Raw genomic sequence first — 15241 nt, 5'->3', positions numbered from 1 at the left:
TTGCCCCGTCAGCCTTGGGCAGCTGGAGATGGAGGGTCCCCATACTTCTCTTGTCCTGGGGCAGGCAGGGGGTGTGATGGTGGCAGAGGCAGACCCTCCCAATCCTAGTCCCCAAGAGGGCACAGGTGAAAGCTCTGCTCTCAAGCACGCGCACGGCAATGCACACAGCTGCTCCCGGGTACAATTACTAGGAACCAGGAACTTGGGCTGGGAGCTGCCAGCCTCCTGGAAAATATGGAGGAGTTGGGAGACGCCGTGATCGGCTCGGTGGAACCTCAGCGCCCCAGCCTCTGCCCTCAGGCAGGAGGACCAGGTTCTGTCTAGGGAGAGACAGGGACGTATCCCGGGATCTGCAGCAAGTCTCCTGTCAGTCTCTGCAACATCCCAGGATGCTAGGAGGCTGTGGTGGACGCCACGGCTCCAGGCGACCCCTTCCGGCCACGCTCAGGATAGCACTGCATCTGGTCCATGTTACCGCCACCACACCCCACTCCCCCAGCCAGATAGTCTTAGGTTTCTGTCCTACCCTCTAGTCACACAAAACTGGAAATGAGTCTTTGGAGGCCCTTCCAATTCTGCCAGTTGGGTGTTCCCAAACACTTTACCTTCTGTGATTAATTCTCAAACAAAATCTCACCTCAATATACAAAACCACCCAGCCCCATGGTCCTCAAATCTCATGTGCAACCACATCACCTGTGGAACTTGTTTCAAACCCTGATTCCTGCCCTCACGCTCCCTCAGATGCTGATTCAGGAGATCTGGAGGCGGTCCCAGGAATCTGCATTTCTAGCAGACAACCTGAGGGTGGGCTTTGAACCACAGTCTGCGAAATCCCTCCCTGGCTCCCACACTATCCCCATGGAACCCATTTTGAAAACCACACATCTAGACTCACTCCCTCCTCATTTTATACAGGGTAAACTGAGGCTCAAAGAGAGGGAAAGGGCCTGGCCCAAAGTCTCCCAAGGGTCTGAGTCACGCACGCTGGGCTCTCGGCCTCAGTTATTCCTGAGGGCACCTGATTCTGGAGGCTTGTGGTTAGGATTCTCGGCCAAGGACAGGGTTCAGGAGGATCAATGTGGCTACAGGGATTGGCAGACATGAAAACAGAAGGGCTGAGCCTGTTTAGTGCCTATCTGGGCCAACAAGGCCACATGGGCATCAGGGATTCAGGTACAGCCGTATCCAGCAGCTCAGGGCCAGGCTGGCCATGTCAGTGTGGGCAGAGGCCAGTCCTGTGAAGCAGAAACCTCAGGCTGAGACAAGTGGGTCAGGTTCCTTATTCCATCCACTCCAGAGTGCCTCAACCCAGAGGGTAAGGCTCATTCAGTGCAAGGATGGTCCCCTGCCAAAGGGTTTCCATGCCTGGGTCCTCAGCTTAGGACACATGGGATTAGGATATCTCCAGGAGCCTGCAAGCCACAGCAGCCACGAGGTACCAGACAGCCACGAGGAGACTCCAGGGGACGCCGAGAAGGGCCCACCGGCTCCTTTCGCCTCCTTTCAGGCTGGCTCTGGCGTGTCCTCAGGGCCTCAGGGGGCCCGGGGCCACCTTCCGCTGCTCCTGAGGCTGGAACTCCTCGTGGGCTTGATCCAGGTCTGCGAGCACCTCCAGCAGACGGGCAGCTGCCTCTCTCTGGTGAGCCAGGGCAGCAGGACAGGCCCCTGGGAGAAAGAAAAGGAGGCCACAGGGGCTCAGCGAGGCCAGGGCAGGCTGCTGTAATTCAGATCCAGTGGCTTCCTCAGGCCCCATATGTGCCTGGTGCCCTGAGATCCTAACATGTGCCAGGGCCGCATACACACAGCCCTCTGGCCTGCTGGTGGACTGGAAAGAGGAGAGTGGGAGGGGAGGACAGGGCGGGGTGCTGAGCAAGTTGTGGGAGGTATCAGAGAGGGCAAAGAAAAGGGACCTCCTTATCCCCTTACCTTCCGTGGCACTGGAGCCCTTCTCTGTGTCTGCCTCGGGAGTCGTATCCAGGGTGGAATCCTCCAGGAATTTCATCCTGAAAGTTAAGAGGGGGAAAAGCAAGCTGGTTCCTGAGTCCCAATGCTGCTCTCGAACCCAGAGATTCTGCTGGTTGACGGAGACATTACAGGTTCCCACTAAACCATCACCATCATCACAGCAAACATTTATAGCATGTCAGATCCTATTCTAAGCCCTTTACATGTTTAAACTCATTTAATTAGCACAAAACACATGTAGGTACTTACTGTTAGCTCCGTTATACAGATGATCACTGAGACACAGAGAAGTAATGTAACTTACCTAAGGTCACAGAGCATAATAATAATTGTTACCCTTTATTGAAAGCTAATTATGTGGCCAGGCACCTACAAAGTGCTTTACCTGTATTAACTCATTTGTTCCTTAGGACAACCCCATGAGGTATGTACAATTGGTACCCTTATTTTCCAGATGAGGAAACTGAGGTAGAGAAGGTAAGCAACTCGCCCGAGATCACACAGCCAGTGAGTAGCCAGTCCAGGATTTGAACCCAGGCAGGCCAGCTTCAGAATCCACACTATGAGTTGGAACACATCTCCGTCACTGAATGACAGTGATCCTGAGGCCAGCCAGCAAGGTGGAGGGACACATCCAAGCTCTGTGCCCTGTGTCTCTGGAGTCCTGGGTATCAAAAGATCCCAAGATCCATGGGACTTCCCTGGCGGTCCAGTGGTTAAGATTCTGTGCGTCCAATGCAGTGGGTGCGGGTTCGATCCCTCGTCAGGGAACTAAGACCCCACATGCTGCGTAGCATGACCAAAAAGTAAAAATTAAAAACAAAAAAAAAAGATCCCAAGATCCAGTTCCACATTAGGGTCCGCCTGAGGATGCTTCCCCGTCCTTCCCTGGAGCCTGCGCCCCCGGAAGCTCATCAGATGCACATGGAAAGAAAGAACATGTGGACGTGGGAGGGCACAGTGGGTAGCTGCCCCAGCAGGGCATAGTGAAGTGGGTTGGGTGGTGGGGAGGACCCACCTGAGCCGGTCCCGCCCTAGAAGCAACTGCCGATACACCATTTGGGTCTCAGCGTCGGGATCCAGCGGGTCACTCCAGTCCCCCAGGGTGACGGCTGAGTGTGTGCGGCTGCAACCGGCAGCTGAGGGGAACACGGCATCATCATTAACCTCCCATTCCCCTTTCAGAAGCCCCATGGCCAAGCCCTGCCCCTCTGCCTCTAAAATCACCCTTCAAACCTACTACTTCCCTCAGCCCCACCGCCTCAACCTTCGCCCAGAAGAGCCATAGTCTCACTTCTCTCCATCCCCCTCCCACATTCTACGCTCTAGCCACAGACCTTTTTCAATCCTTCAGCCCACGTTTGCTCTGCCTGGAACACTCTTCCTTTCTCCAACTTCACTACTTAACTCTTATCCTTCTCAGGTCACATTTAAGTGGCACCTACTCCAGGAAGCCCTTCTTGCTGTCCTACCCTGGGGCTGGGTCAGAGGTGTTCTCTGGAGTCTCAAAAGCCACACCTTGGCACTTGTAACACTGTATTACAATGGTCTGGTTATTCACTTGCTTTCCTTGAGAGCAAGCCTGATGTCTGTGTACCACTAGACGCCCGGTGTTTAGTGGGTGCTTGAAAGGTATCTGTGTGCCAGGCAGTGTTCTAATCGCTTTGCATATGTCAACTTATTTACTCCTCACAGCAGCCCTACAAGGTGGACACTATTATCCACCCCATTTCACACTTGGGGAGACTTCAAGGCAAGAGAGAGGTTAAGGAACTCGCCCAAAGTTGCAGCGCCAACCCAGGATGAGGTGGGACACTCTCTGATTGACAGGTGTGGAGGGCGGGGCCTGAGTCCGCCCCTCCCCGCCCCCTCACCTGAGCGCTCGGCCTGGAGGCAGCAGGTCCAGTGCGCGCTGCGGAACGCACCGGGGTGCCAAGCGGCCAGCTTGTCCGGATTGGGGGCGCTGGCCTTGCGCAGGGCCGATAGCCACTGGTTGAGCTCGTTCACGTTCTTCAGGGAGTTGGTGGGGGGCGGTCAGAGGTGGGGTTTGACCCAAGGGGCTCCCTCCGCTCCTCCCTCATATTCGCAGCGCCTCACCTTGCACTGGAGGTAGGTGGTGTGCAGCGCTCCCGCGCCGTCCTGCGTCACCACCTGCATCACGTGCGGCAGCTGGAAGGCGCCCTCGTCCACGCGCTCCACGGCGCGGATGTGCGACACCGGCATGGAGGATCGCGTCTGTGAGAGAGGACTGTCGCTGCCGGGCGGGCCGGGGGCTGGGGCTGGCGTGGCTGTGCCCAGGGACAGCTTTCCTGTGGGTGTGTGCCTTGGCGTGGGGACATTCACCCCGCGCATCTGTGCTATGTGCGTGTCCACTTGGCAGTTCCGTGAGTCCTGCAGTCCCGGCCCATCACTCTCTAAGTGACAACGTCTCTGGACAGCAGTTTCCACCATCGCAACCCCGACACAGCACTTGAGATGTAGTTTAAGCACGATACATTTCTCCACTTATTTCATCATTACAACACATTTCTGAGGCTGGGTCTATTATTCCTCCCAACTTATAGATGACGAAACTGAGGCACAGGAGGATTAAAGGACCCTCCTGTGGTCACTCAGCTGGTGGAGCCAGAATTGAAACCCAGAGAGTTGAACTCTAGAATCTACACTCTGCTGATAAAGTAGAAAGAGTAAGTTGTGGGCACCCTCTCCAGTGTTAGCTATTATGGTCTGTAGCTGGGCAGACACAGAAATGGGTAGATCCAGTGTGTGTCTCAGTTTGTGCTAGGCTTGAATGGCAGCCCCATGAGGGCAGGGAGTTTATGTCTTGTTTACTGTGGTATCTCCAGTGACCAGAACACTGCATGGTACACAGTAGGTGCTCGAATAAATGCTTGATGGATGAATGAATGAGTGAACAAATGTCTGGATGTGAGTGCCTGTCCAGCCGGGCATGTACCTCTGGGTGAACAGATCCAATTGTGAGTCTCTATGGTATGTGGGCAGAGACCTGGGTGGTCACATCTGAGTGGGGTTCAGCAGTGTCCATGCCCTGTGCATGTCCACATCTGGGAGGGTACGTCCCAGCCACCAGAGGTGCATGTTCTGAAGAATGTTTGATGCTATGTGTAGGCATTTGCCTGTCCGTGTCCTGTGCCCACACTGACCCAAAGATATGAGCAGAGCCTGGCCTCAGAGTTTGGACTTGCTAAGCTGCCACGGGGCCTTGGGCAGTCCTTGTCCCCTCCTGGACCTCAGTATCTCCCTGGGTACAAAGAGGCAGCTCTCTGAGTGAGGCCACCCCTGGAAAACCCTCCACAGTGGGCTGGAGCCCCACCTGACACTCAGGACTCCTAGAGTAGGAGAGCATCTCCCCGCTGAGCCGGAAGTAGCGCTTCTTGAACGCAAAGCGTGTGGCCAGGCCGGCGGGCTCTTCCTTGCGCTTGAGCAGGTAGCCTTCTCGAACGGTCACCGAGGGCGGGACCAGGGCCCTGGCTGGGCCCCCAGGCTCTGGGAAATGGGAGGGGGGACTGTGAACCCTTCCCACCCAGGCTCAACCTGCCGAGGGCCTCATGGAGGAGCGTGATTCTTGGCTCCCCTAGAGGCAGGAGGATGGAGAAGATGACTTTGGACTCCACTTTCTCCATAGGGAATGGGGGCTGGGGGTGTCAGGGAGTGGGGGGCCCAAAGCTGGCCTTGGCGATCCCTTTCCAGCTTCAGGGATGGATGTGCAGGCAGCCAGCAGGGGGAGCCACGCCTTATGGAGTCAGTCCAGGGAGTGCCCTGGATCTAGCCACCCTTAGGGGTCCAGACACAGGCCCTCCCCAGCACACAGGGACCTCATCAGGCCACAACCAGGCCTCCACATTTTGACAGGCTGCTCCTATGTGACTTGGACCCAACTGTCTCATAACCCGGGCCCCACACTCTGATACAGACTCACCCCCAACTCCTCTGCTTAAAACTATCCCATAGTTCCATTTCACTCCAGGTGAAAGCCAAAATCCTTCCAGCAACCCCACATGATCTGCCCCCCTCACCTCTCTTTCACTCCCTCTCATTCATTCTTCTTCACTGGCCCCCTCACTGTCACTCTCTGTCCCCACCTCAGGGCCTTTGCACATGCTGTGCCCAGCCTGGAACACTTCCCCAGGATCCTCATGGCTTGCTCTCTGTCCTCTTTCAGGTCTTTATTCTAATATCACCCTAGTGAGGCCATTCCTGGCCACCCTCTCTAAAAGAATGACCTGCCACCCCCAGCCCAATATTCCCTTCCCTCTTTTATTTTTTCTCCTAAGCACTTATCACTCCATTAACACATGTGATTTGGTAATTAATCTTGTTCACAGCTTGTTGTCTCCACTAGAATAAAACTTCCACGAGAGCAGGACTTTCTTCTGTTTCGTCCACTGCTGTTTCCCCAGCACCTGGAACAGTGGCTATTACAAAGTAGGCACTTAATAGATATTTGTCAATTGCATGAGTACCATGCCACGATTCCCACTCACATCTCCACACGGGCTGGAATGGTCTGGAGGGCCTGAGTCTGTTCGTCTGTGGGACCTAGCACGGTATGTGCCAGGAAATGTTTGTTGACTGACTAGCTGACCCACAGGTCCACGGTCTCAGTGCTAGGGGTGGGGGAGGGGTGGTAGAAGGGCAGGTCCCGAGGGTCCAGTGGAATGACAAGCTGGCTGTGGCAGGGCCACAGGAACTCACCCTCCTTCCCATCCACATCCACCAGCTGGTCCAGGAAGTCTCTCACACGTGAAATACTCTGCAGCAGGAAGGGGTGTAGGGGGGCCATCCACAGCTCCTTGCCCTGGCCCAGCTGCTGGCCCAGGTTTCCAATGCTCTGCACAGCCTGGAGCAAAGAAGCAGGGGATGCCAGCACCAAGGTCACTGCAGTGAGGAAGGCCCTCTGTAGATCCAGAACAGAGCCCCAGAGTCCTGGCTCCCAAATCAGTGCTCAATAAAAGGAGAAAACTCCTAGCAGCACCTGCTTTAGACGATATCTGTCCCTCTCTGTGCACAGATATGTATCCCCAGTGCTTTTATTTTGTCCCCTCCTGAACCCAGATAACCCCATTCAGGACTGCTTGATGCCATCATGCATACTCGAGCCCATCAGAACCTCAGAATGTGGCCCCTTTGCAAAGGATGGTCTAATTCATACTAAGGCATAAATGACTGCTAGCCTGCTTCCCGCTTTCCCCCTGGAAGGGTAGGGGTTTTGTTCCAAAGAGGGAATTAGAAAGAGAAATGAATGCTTTCACATTCAGGATGGAAAGCTAATGGTGCCGTTTCAAACAGAGGTTTCTCTGGGCCTCATTTGGGACTTCCATGGGTCCGGCCTCCACTCTGTTCCTCCCATGCTTCTCACTGGCTAAGGGCACCCGAGATGGGGGGGCTCCACTGCCGGCACCTTGGCAAGCAGCAGCAGTGAGCGTCTGGTCTGGGGATCTGCGTGCTGGTCCCGAAGGTCAAACAGCTTCGGGGTGAGGATGGCAGGAGCGAAGAATCGCAGGAAGAGAAAGCCACTTATGGCCAGGTTCTTCACATCCTGCGGAGAGGAGCGGCAGGTGAGAGGGGCCCCTCAAATCCACTTCTCAGCTGGGAAAACTGAGGCAGCAAGGACTAAAGATTGGTGGTACAAGGGGAAGTAGAATGGGAGACAGGTCAGGAGGCCATCCTGGTCGGCCGAGGAGGCTTTTCCTCTCTGGGCCTCAGTTTCCCCACCTGGAAAATGGAGTAATAACACCAATCCTGCACGATCAGAATTAGCCAAACAGCCTCAGAGTCTGCTTTGTGCCAAGCACTGTGCTAAGGGCACAGCCCTATGAAAGAGGCATCATCATTATTCCCAGTTTACAGCTGAGGAACCAGAGGCTCAGAGGTGTCAGGTGACTTGCCCAAGGCCACACAGCTATAAGTGGCAGAGCCAGGATTTGAACCCAGGCAGGATTTGAACTCTGCTCTTCACCACACTCTCCTGCATTCAACACTAGCTACGGAGTGTCAAAAACTAAGCCTGAACTGTCACCTTTACTCCTAAAGCAATCCCATGGGGGTAGATACTATTATCTCTGTTTTCCAGATGAGGAAACTGAGGCTCAGTGGTGAACCCAGTTCAGCTGGCTCCCTTGCCAGCCTCTGCCCCCTGCAAACTGTAAAGCATGGCGCCCCTCTGTGTGAGACCCAGGCCTGGCCCACCTGCATGCACGTAAGGCTGGTGCCCCCAGCTCCAGCAGAGGGGACTTGGGGAGAAGGTGTCTCTCTATCCTGGGTGCAAGCTCCCCCCAGGGGGCTCCTCACCTACCCCTCACACTCACCAAGCTATATTTAGCCCGAGAATGTGCTGCAGTGTTTATTTAGGGGTTGTATTCACACATAAGACAATACCCTCTCTGGGTGTGTGCCAACTTCCCGGGGGCACCTCTGAGTTGACAGTGAGCCCTGACAGGAGCTGGGCACCTGGAGCTGCCCAGAGGTGAGGGTGGAGGTCCCACTCATCTGGAACCCTGAACTGCCCCCAAGGCTGCCCCCACAGCCCACCATGTTCCAGGGTAATTTTAGCCTTTGATATCAGCTCATCAACTTCCTCCTTTCTTAAGAAGGAGGAACAAGTATCAGAGCGGCAAAGAAAGGGGCTCCCTTGGGTTCCTGCGACCCCACCCATCCTCGTGGGCCTGAGGAAGTCCCTGCTCCCTGCCCGTGGCCTCTGCCTACCATGGAGGCTGAAAACTGGGGGACACTTTGGTGTCATTGATCTTGGTTCCTCCCACAAGGGCCAGGCTGTCTGGGGCGCTGGCCTCCCGCTTCCCTCCCTTCCTCCCTGCCTTGGCTGTGTCCCACTTAGCACCTCCACTGGCAACCCAGGCAAGAGCCCTGCAGCTGTGGGGTAAATCCCCCATGTCCCAGTTTGGAGGCCCAGAGCTCAATTCGCAGGCGGGGATGAGGGAAGAAGGAAGAGGTTGCCACTGCGAGTCTGGAGGCCTAGCCTTGAGTCCACGACTCTTGGCCAAGGTGCCTCACCTCTCTGGGCCTCGGTTTCCCCATCTGTACGTGGGGAGAGGTGTGGCATAAATCAGGACCTCTTAACCCAGGCTCTAGGAGTTCGGCCATTACATCTCCAACATTTAGCGGGTCCTAGACCTTTCTGCAAAGCGAACCCCTGTCTGCATTTCTATTATGTCAGTGCTGTGTAAGACCTAGCCTCACTCGGTGTCATTTGTAAGCAAGGACCGTGACTGCCACCTCGGAAGGCATGCTGAGCATTAAACCTGGGGGTCTCAAACTGGCAACCCACAGGCCAGTCCAGCTGCAAACGTGTAATGATTGGCTCAAAGTATTATTGTTGTGTTATTGTTGTTAGGTAAACTAGTGCCAAAATTTAAAAAATAAGATTCCACACATAAAATCCAGACTGTTGGATTAAAAAACAAAAAAACTCTGAAGATCAGGCAATATTGGGTCCCCATTCCTACATGGCAATAATTGATTGTCTGGATCTGCCCCTTTAAGACAAGCTGTGGGAGCTCCAGTTTGCCACAGTCCCTACCACTCCCTACTGTCCAACACCTTGACTGCTCTGTTCATTTACCTCACCTGCCTGAACCCTACAGCACCTAGAGTTCAACTTTTGTATCAGTATTAGAAAAGCACTAGCATGTGCAGGGATTCCTTTTTAGACTTTATTTTAGGCGTCTGCTACTGAGTCCTGTGTGCCAGCCATCTCTGTCTCTCTGTCTCTCTGTCTCTCTGTCTCTCTGTCTCTCTGTCCAATAGCTGGAATTTAAGAAGCACTTGCTTTGCGCCAGACTGTATTATTTGGTGGTTATGAGCACAGGTTCAGGAGTCTGCCTGGGTGGTGCCTATCCCACCACTACCCGCTCCTAGCTGTGTGACGTAACCTCCCTGGGCCTCAGTTTCCTCCTCTGTAAAATGGAATAATACTGGTACCCGGCTCGTAGGGTGGAAGCGAAGACTAGACGAGGTAATAAATATGTAAAACAAGGTCTGACTCCTAGAAAGGGCTATATATAGTGTTAACTGCTATTATTATCATCATCACGATCATCATCATCGTCACCCCTGGGTCCCAGATCCTATCAGAACACTGTCCCCGCTTCTGCCAAGACACACAGCACGTCAGCGTAGGCAGCCCAGGTTTTGTCCCGCCCCTGCCCTTCCTCTCCCTGTGACCCTGGACAAGCTACTGCCCCTCCCCAGCCTCAGTCTCCCCATCTGCCCAATGGGAGTGCCTGGCCCACCTTGTGCTCTGCCTGGGGAAAGCGCTCCTCCACGCACTGGCGCAGCTGCTTGAAGGCGAGACGGATGGCGGGCGGGCAGCGCCCCACGGAGCCCACAATGGTATCCACGATGGGCTCCAGGTAGCCCGTCAGCAGTCCCAGGCTGGCCTCCCGCACGTGCTCCTCGGAGGGCGCACCCTTGAAGGAGATTCTCCTGGGGGAGCAAGTGGAGGGCTCCGCCTCAGAGCCTGGCATCTGCCTGCTCAAAACCCTCCATGGGCCCCAACTGAGCTCAGAGAGCACCCACCTTCCCATCCCATCTCCATGGCCTCCCCTCCTACCATCCACTGCTGCTGCTTCAACACACGGAGCTTATTTCTGTCTTGGGGCCTTTGTACCTGCTGATCCCCCTGCTGGGAATCACCTCCTCAAAGAGGCCATCCCTCCCCCACTGCTCATCATCACGGACCCTGGTTCAGTGCATTTTCAGCATGGACCTGCCAGACACACACTCCTGCCCCAGGGCCTTTGCACTTGCGGTTCCCCTTGCCTGGAACACTCTTCCAGCAGATCTGTGCACGACTCCCTCCCTCAACTCCTCCAAGTCTTGCTTCCATGTCCCCTTCTCTGGGAGGCTGTCCCTGTGACACCCTACGGAATATCGCAAGCCCCTCCCCTGCTCCTGGCTCTTGCCAGGACCCCCCCTCACTTTATCTCCCTCCTTTCCACTGATCGCCTGCAATAACCTTCTTCTTTAGTTTATTATCTGTCTCCCCCGAGAAGAGGGACTTGGGTCCATTTTCTCCTTGCTACGAACTCAGCTTTCAGCCCAGTGCCTGGCACATAGTAGGTGCTTAACAATTGTTTCGTTGACTAGATGATGGAATAGCACTTTTCTACCTGCAATGATCTTGCTCCCTTCCTTCCTGTCCCCATGCAGGTTTAGGGTCTGTCTTGCCTACCCTCAGATTGTGAATTCCATGGAAGCCAGGCTGGGGGTTCTCAGCCCCACTGTGCCCTGGACCCAACAAGCTAAGCCCTGAACTAATTGTCTCTGGCATTGAATCATTTAATCCTAATGGCAACCCAATGTTAGATTAAGTAGGCTGATTGTTCCCATTTAACAGATGAGGAAACTGAGGCTCAGAGAGGTCCCCTTGCAAATAGGTGGCAGAACAGAGATTATAACTCAAGACTGCCGGTTCCAGAGTCTGCCCAGTTTCCTGGATGCTCCAGCTCCCTGCGGGCGCCCACTGACTCCCACCATCCTTGCCAGGGGTGCTGGGAAAAGCCCTGGCCTAGGGGTTTCACAGATGGACTCTGCCCTTCTGCTCAGGGCCTGGATTCAAATCCCCACTTTGCAACTTCCCAACTGTGCAAGCTTAGGCAGGTGACCTCCCCTCTCTGAGCCTCAGTTTCCTCATCTGTAAAAAGGGTCCTAATACCTGCCTCCGGGGTGGTCGGAAGGTGAGGGCAGCACTTGCTGGGCAAGGCCCAAAGTGAAGGAAAGACCCTCTCCTGCCTCCACCATGGTCCCCAATGGACTGCCCAGCAACCGGCTCGGATGGCTTGGCAGGAACAAGCCCGCCCACCCTAGCTGGAGGAGGAAAGTCCTGGCAAGAAAGGAGGAGCCCATGGGCTTCCCTGGCGGTCCACTGGTTAAGACTCTGCACTTGCACTGCAGGGGGCGCGGGTTCGATCCCTGGTCGGGAACTAAGATCCCATATGCTGCACGGCACGGCCAAAACAAAAAAAGAAAGGAAGAGCCCAGGGAGGCATGAACTGACTCCTCCGACCCCGTCACTGCCCTGCTCCCTAACCCCATGTCATCGAGCGCTGCAGGATGCTACCTCTGCTCACAGACCCACGCGGGGCCCTCCCCCAAGGGCCTCAGCCACCACCACCACGATAACAGAAATAACTAGTACTTATGGAGTATTAGTTAATGCTGGGCTTTGTGTATATAACTCAGTTAATTCTCATGACAATCCATCAGGTAGGTATTCACGGGGGTTTAAGTAACTTGCCCAGCAGGTGTGGCAGAGCTGGGATTTGGACCCCGGGAGCTCATGTCTCAGAGTCCTGCCCATAACCACTGCACGACACCGTCTGAGGGGCTGGGCGCTTGCAGGGGAGGCTTTGAGGTAGAATGCGGGGCTCCTGAGCAGTCGTGCTGGAGGGAGGGGTGGGGGGCAGTCGGCAGAGACCCGGCCTGACAAGTCTGCAGGCAGACAAGGGGCCCGTGGACGGTTCACTCCTCAGGCTTGGCTCACCTGGTGCGGCCCAGGTCCATCTTGCACGGGTCCAGCTCCATGTACTTCTTCTCCTCGAAGACGCGGTTAATCACCGGCCTCAGGACCTCGTGCAGGTAGGGCATGCCCACGAGCTGGGGGCAGGGGGGCACCACACGGGGCGGGGCTGAGGGCGAGGCCAGGGTGTGCCCGTGAGCAAGGGTCAGGGGGACCACGCAGGGAGAGGTTCAGAGCGAGGCGGGGGCCTGACCAAGGGCTGGGGTTGGGGTGCGACTCAGGGCTAGGCCAGCCACCAGCCACCAGCACCGCAGCTCAGTCACCCAGTGCTACCTGAGGCTGGCCAAGCTCTGGGGTCCGAGTAAGCACTGGGAAGGGAGTTCCCTTGAGGCAGCTGCTGCCGGGCCCCCCTAGGCCTTCACCAACTCACCTTCAGAAACTGTTCCATTGACTTGGATGCCAGGGAGTTAGAACGGAAGAGGGTGTTGGGGTCAGCTGGGAGGACAGAGGGAAGTGTTTGCTGGGATTTGGGTGGCTGAATCCACCTCACCCCACCCACCCAAGGTGGGGGTCATGATTCTTCCAGCCTCAGGAATTGAGGAGATTTGCAACGTCAACTCCGTTCACAGTACAAAGGCCCAGAGCGGTTAAGTGAGCTGCCTAGGGTCACACAGCTCATGAGTAGCAAAACCAGGGCCTGAACCCAGGACCATGCTCCCAGATGACTGGGAGTGCACAGCCCGTGCCACCTCCGACACATACAGACACAGCAGCCCCTGCCCTCTGCCTGAGGCCCCCCCATTTCTCTCCCAGAGACGCGCTGCAGACTCATCCTTGGGGAGTGATGCATGAGGGTCATGCAGGCAACTCACTGGTCCGTGCCACCTCACGCCGGGTGAGATAGTCCAGAAAGGGCCCAGCCAGGCCCTGGCCAAGAAAGAGCTTCACCAGCTTGGTGGCAAGCTCCTGGCGGCAGTCCCCCGAGGTCAGCTCCTCCAGGACAGCCAGGGGGCTGGCAGCATCTTCCTGCACAAGGACAGGAGGCAGGAGAGGTGGCCTGGGGCCCTGGGACCCCAAAGCAGAAAAGCCCAGCTAGACATCCCTGAAGCAAGGGGAGGCCATGATCCAGACCCCTGCCCACCCGCAGTGATGCACCCACCTCTGCCGGCCCCAGCACAGACTCCATGAGCAACTCCCTGAGTGGCTGGTAGTACTGGGAGGGCAGGACGCGGTCCTCGGTCAGGCGCACCTTCAGCCGAAGAGCACCCAGGCTCCCCCTGGCCAGGGCCAGATCACAGGTGAAGGAACGTAAGTATGTATGGGCCAGCGCGGTGAGCCAAGATAGTCAGGTGTGAGTACAGGTAAAGAGTATAGATATTTGTAAAACAAGACAGGTGTGGACAGGTGTGGGCAGGTGTGGCCAGTATAAAAAGGTGTGAACAGATATCAACCGGTATAAATACTGTAATAATACAAGCTGAAGGTGGTACCCAACATGGTTCCAGCCCAGCCTCCTCCCTCTGCACCCACGTTTACCCAGAATCCTCCTCCGCTCTGGGAAAGGGCAGGAGGTGGAACCAGCCATTGGGCGGATTCTGCTGTAGGACCTGCGGGGGGAACTCCACCTGTGGGGGGGACACACAGACCCTCAGCAGAGCTCTGCCCCACCCAGCCCTGGAAGAAGAGGTCGGGCTGCCCACCCAAGGAGGGGCGGCAAAGCCCGCCAAGGGCTACCTCCTCCTCCCATACCGTATCCTGAGGGCCTCCAGGGGACACTTAATTTACAGTTGAGGAAACTGAGGTTCAGAGAAGTGGAGTGACTTGCCCGAGGTTACACAGCTGCTAGAGACAGCATGTCTGGACTGAGTGTATTTTCAGCTCTGTTTAGGGACGAAACTTGCATCTATCAAAAGGCATAAAGGGAATTCCCTGGTGGTCCAGTGGCGCGGCCAAAGGTAACTAAATAAATAATAAAGACAGTCCAGAAGGCCCGCAAGCCCCACCTCCCTCTCTTTTTAAATAACAACTTTACAGAGATATAATTCACACCCCATACAATTCACTGATTTAAAGCGTGTAATTCAGTGGTTTTTAGTATATTCACAGAGTTGTGTGACCATCACCACTAATTTCAGTCCATTTTCTATCAGTTCCCCCACCAAAAAAAGGCCTATACCCATTAGCAATCACTCCCCATCCCCCAGCCCTTGGCAACGACTTATCTACTTTATGTCTTTATAGATTCGCTCGTATTAGACATCTCATATAAATTAAATCATATAAGATGTGGGAGGTTTGGGACTGACTTCTTTCACTTAGCATTGTGTTTTCAAAGTTCATCCACGTTGTAGCATGTGTCAGTACTTTGTTCCTTTTATGGCTGAATAATATTCCATTGTGTAGATATACTACATTTTGTTTATTCGTTCATCTGTTGATAGACATTTGGGCTGTTTCTACTTTTGGTTATTATGAACGATGCTGCTATGAACATTAATGTAAACTTTTTGGTGCGGATATAAATTTTCATTTCTCTTTGGTACACACCTAGGAGTAGAACGGCTGGGTCATGTGGTAACTCTATCTTTAATCATTTGAGGAATTGCCAGACCGTTTTCCAAAGCTGCTGCACCATTTTATAGTCCCACCAGGAGTGCATAACCAAGTCTTCCTCTTATTTGCTCTAATATTGCCTCCTTTTAAAAAACTGTCAGCCTTTGGAGTTCCCTGGTGGCCTAGTGGTTAGGATTTAGTGTTTTCACTGCCGCAGCCCAG

At 54.8% G+C, this 15241-nt stretch overlaps 1 protein-coding gene across 4 annotated transcripts in view; it reads right to left on the bottom strand.

Moving 5' to 3' along the window:
- Nucleotides 1-894: 894 nt before the first annotated feature.
- The window catches only part of RASAL1 (RAS protein activator like 1), a 44842-nt gene continuing 30495 nt past the window's right edge, over nucleotides 895-15241 (bottom strand). For all 4 annotated transcript variants that reach the window (XM_060120979.1, XM_060120980.1, XM_060120982.1 and 1 more), the window contains 14 exons: nucleotides 14003-14091; nucleotides 13626-13743; nucleotides 13339-13492; nucleotides 12897-12961; nucleotides 12491-12603; nucleotides 10239-10431; nucleotides 7391-7528; nucleotides 6685-6829; nucleotides 5303-5475; nucleotides 4066-4203; nucleotides 3843-3978; nucleotides 2987-3107; nucleotides 1930-2006; nucleotides 895-1668 (listed from right to left, as the gene is read on the bottom strand). In XM_060120979.1, coding sequence (XP_059976962.1) covers nucleotides 1529-1668; nucleotides 1930-2006; nucleotides 2987-3107; nucleotides 3843-3978; nucleotides 4066-4203; nucleotides 5303-5475; nucleotides 6685-6829; nucleotides 7391-7528; nucleotides 10239-10431; nucleotides 12491-12603; nucleotides 12897-12961; nucleotides 13339-13492; nucleotides 13626-13743; nucleotides 14003-14091 — 1800 coding nt within the window. In that variant the 3' untranslated portion in view covers nucleotides 895-1528. The remainder of the gene's footprint in view (nucleotides 1669-1929; nucleotides 2007-2986; nucleotides 3108-3842; nucleotides 3979-4065; nucleotides 4204-5302; nucleotides 5476-6684; nucleotides 6830-7390; nucleotides 7529-10238; nucleotides 10432-12490; nucleotides 12604-12896; nucleotides 12962-13338; nucleotides 13493-13625; nucleotides 13744-14002; nucleotides 14092-15241) is intronic.

This window comes from Lagenorhynchus albirostris, chromosome 14 (genome assembly GCF_949774975.1).
Source record: "Lagenorhynchus albirostris chromosome 14, mLagAlb1.1, whole genome shotgun sequence".
NCBI lineage: Eukaryota > Metazoa > Chordata > Mammalia > Artiodactyla > Delphinidae > Lagenorhynchus > Lagenorhynchus albirostris.
The sequence above is the reverse complement of the archived record's forward strand: the minus strand, read 5'-3'. Positions and strand labels throughout refer to the sequence as shown.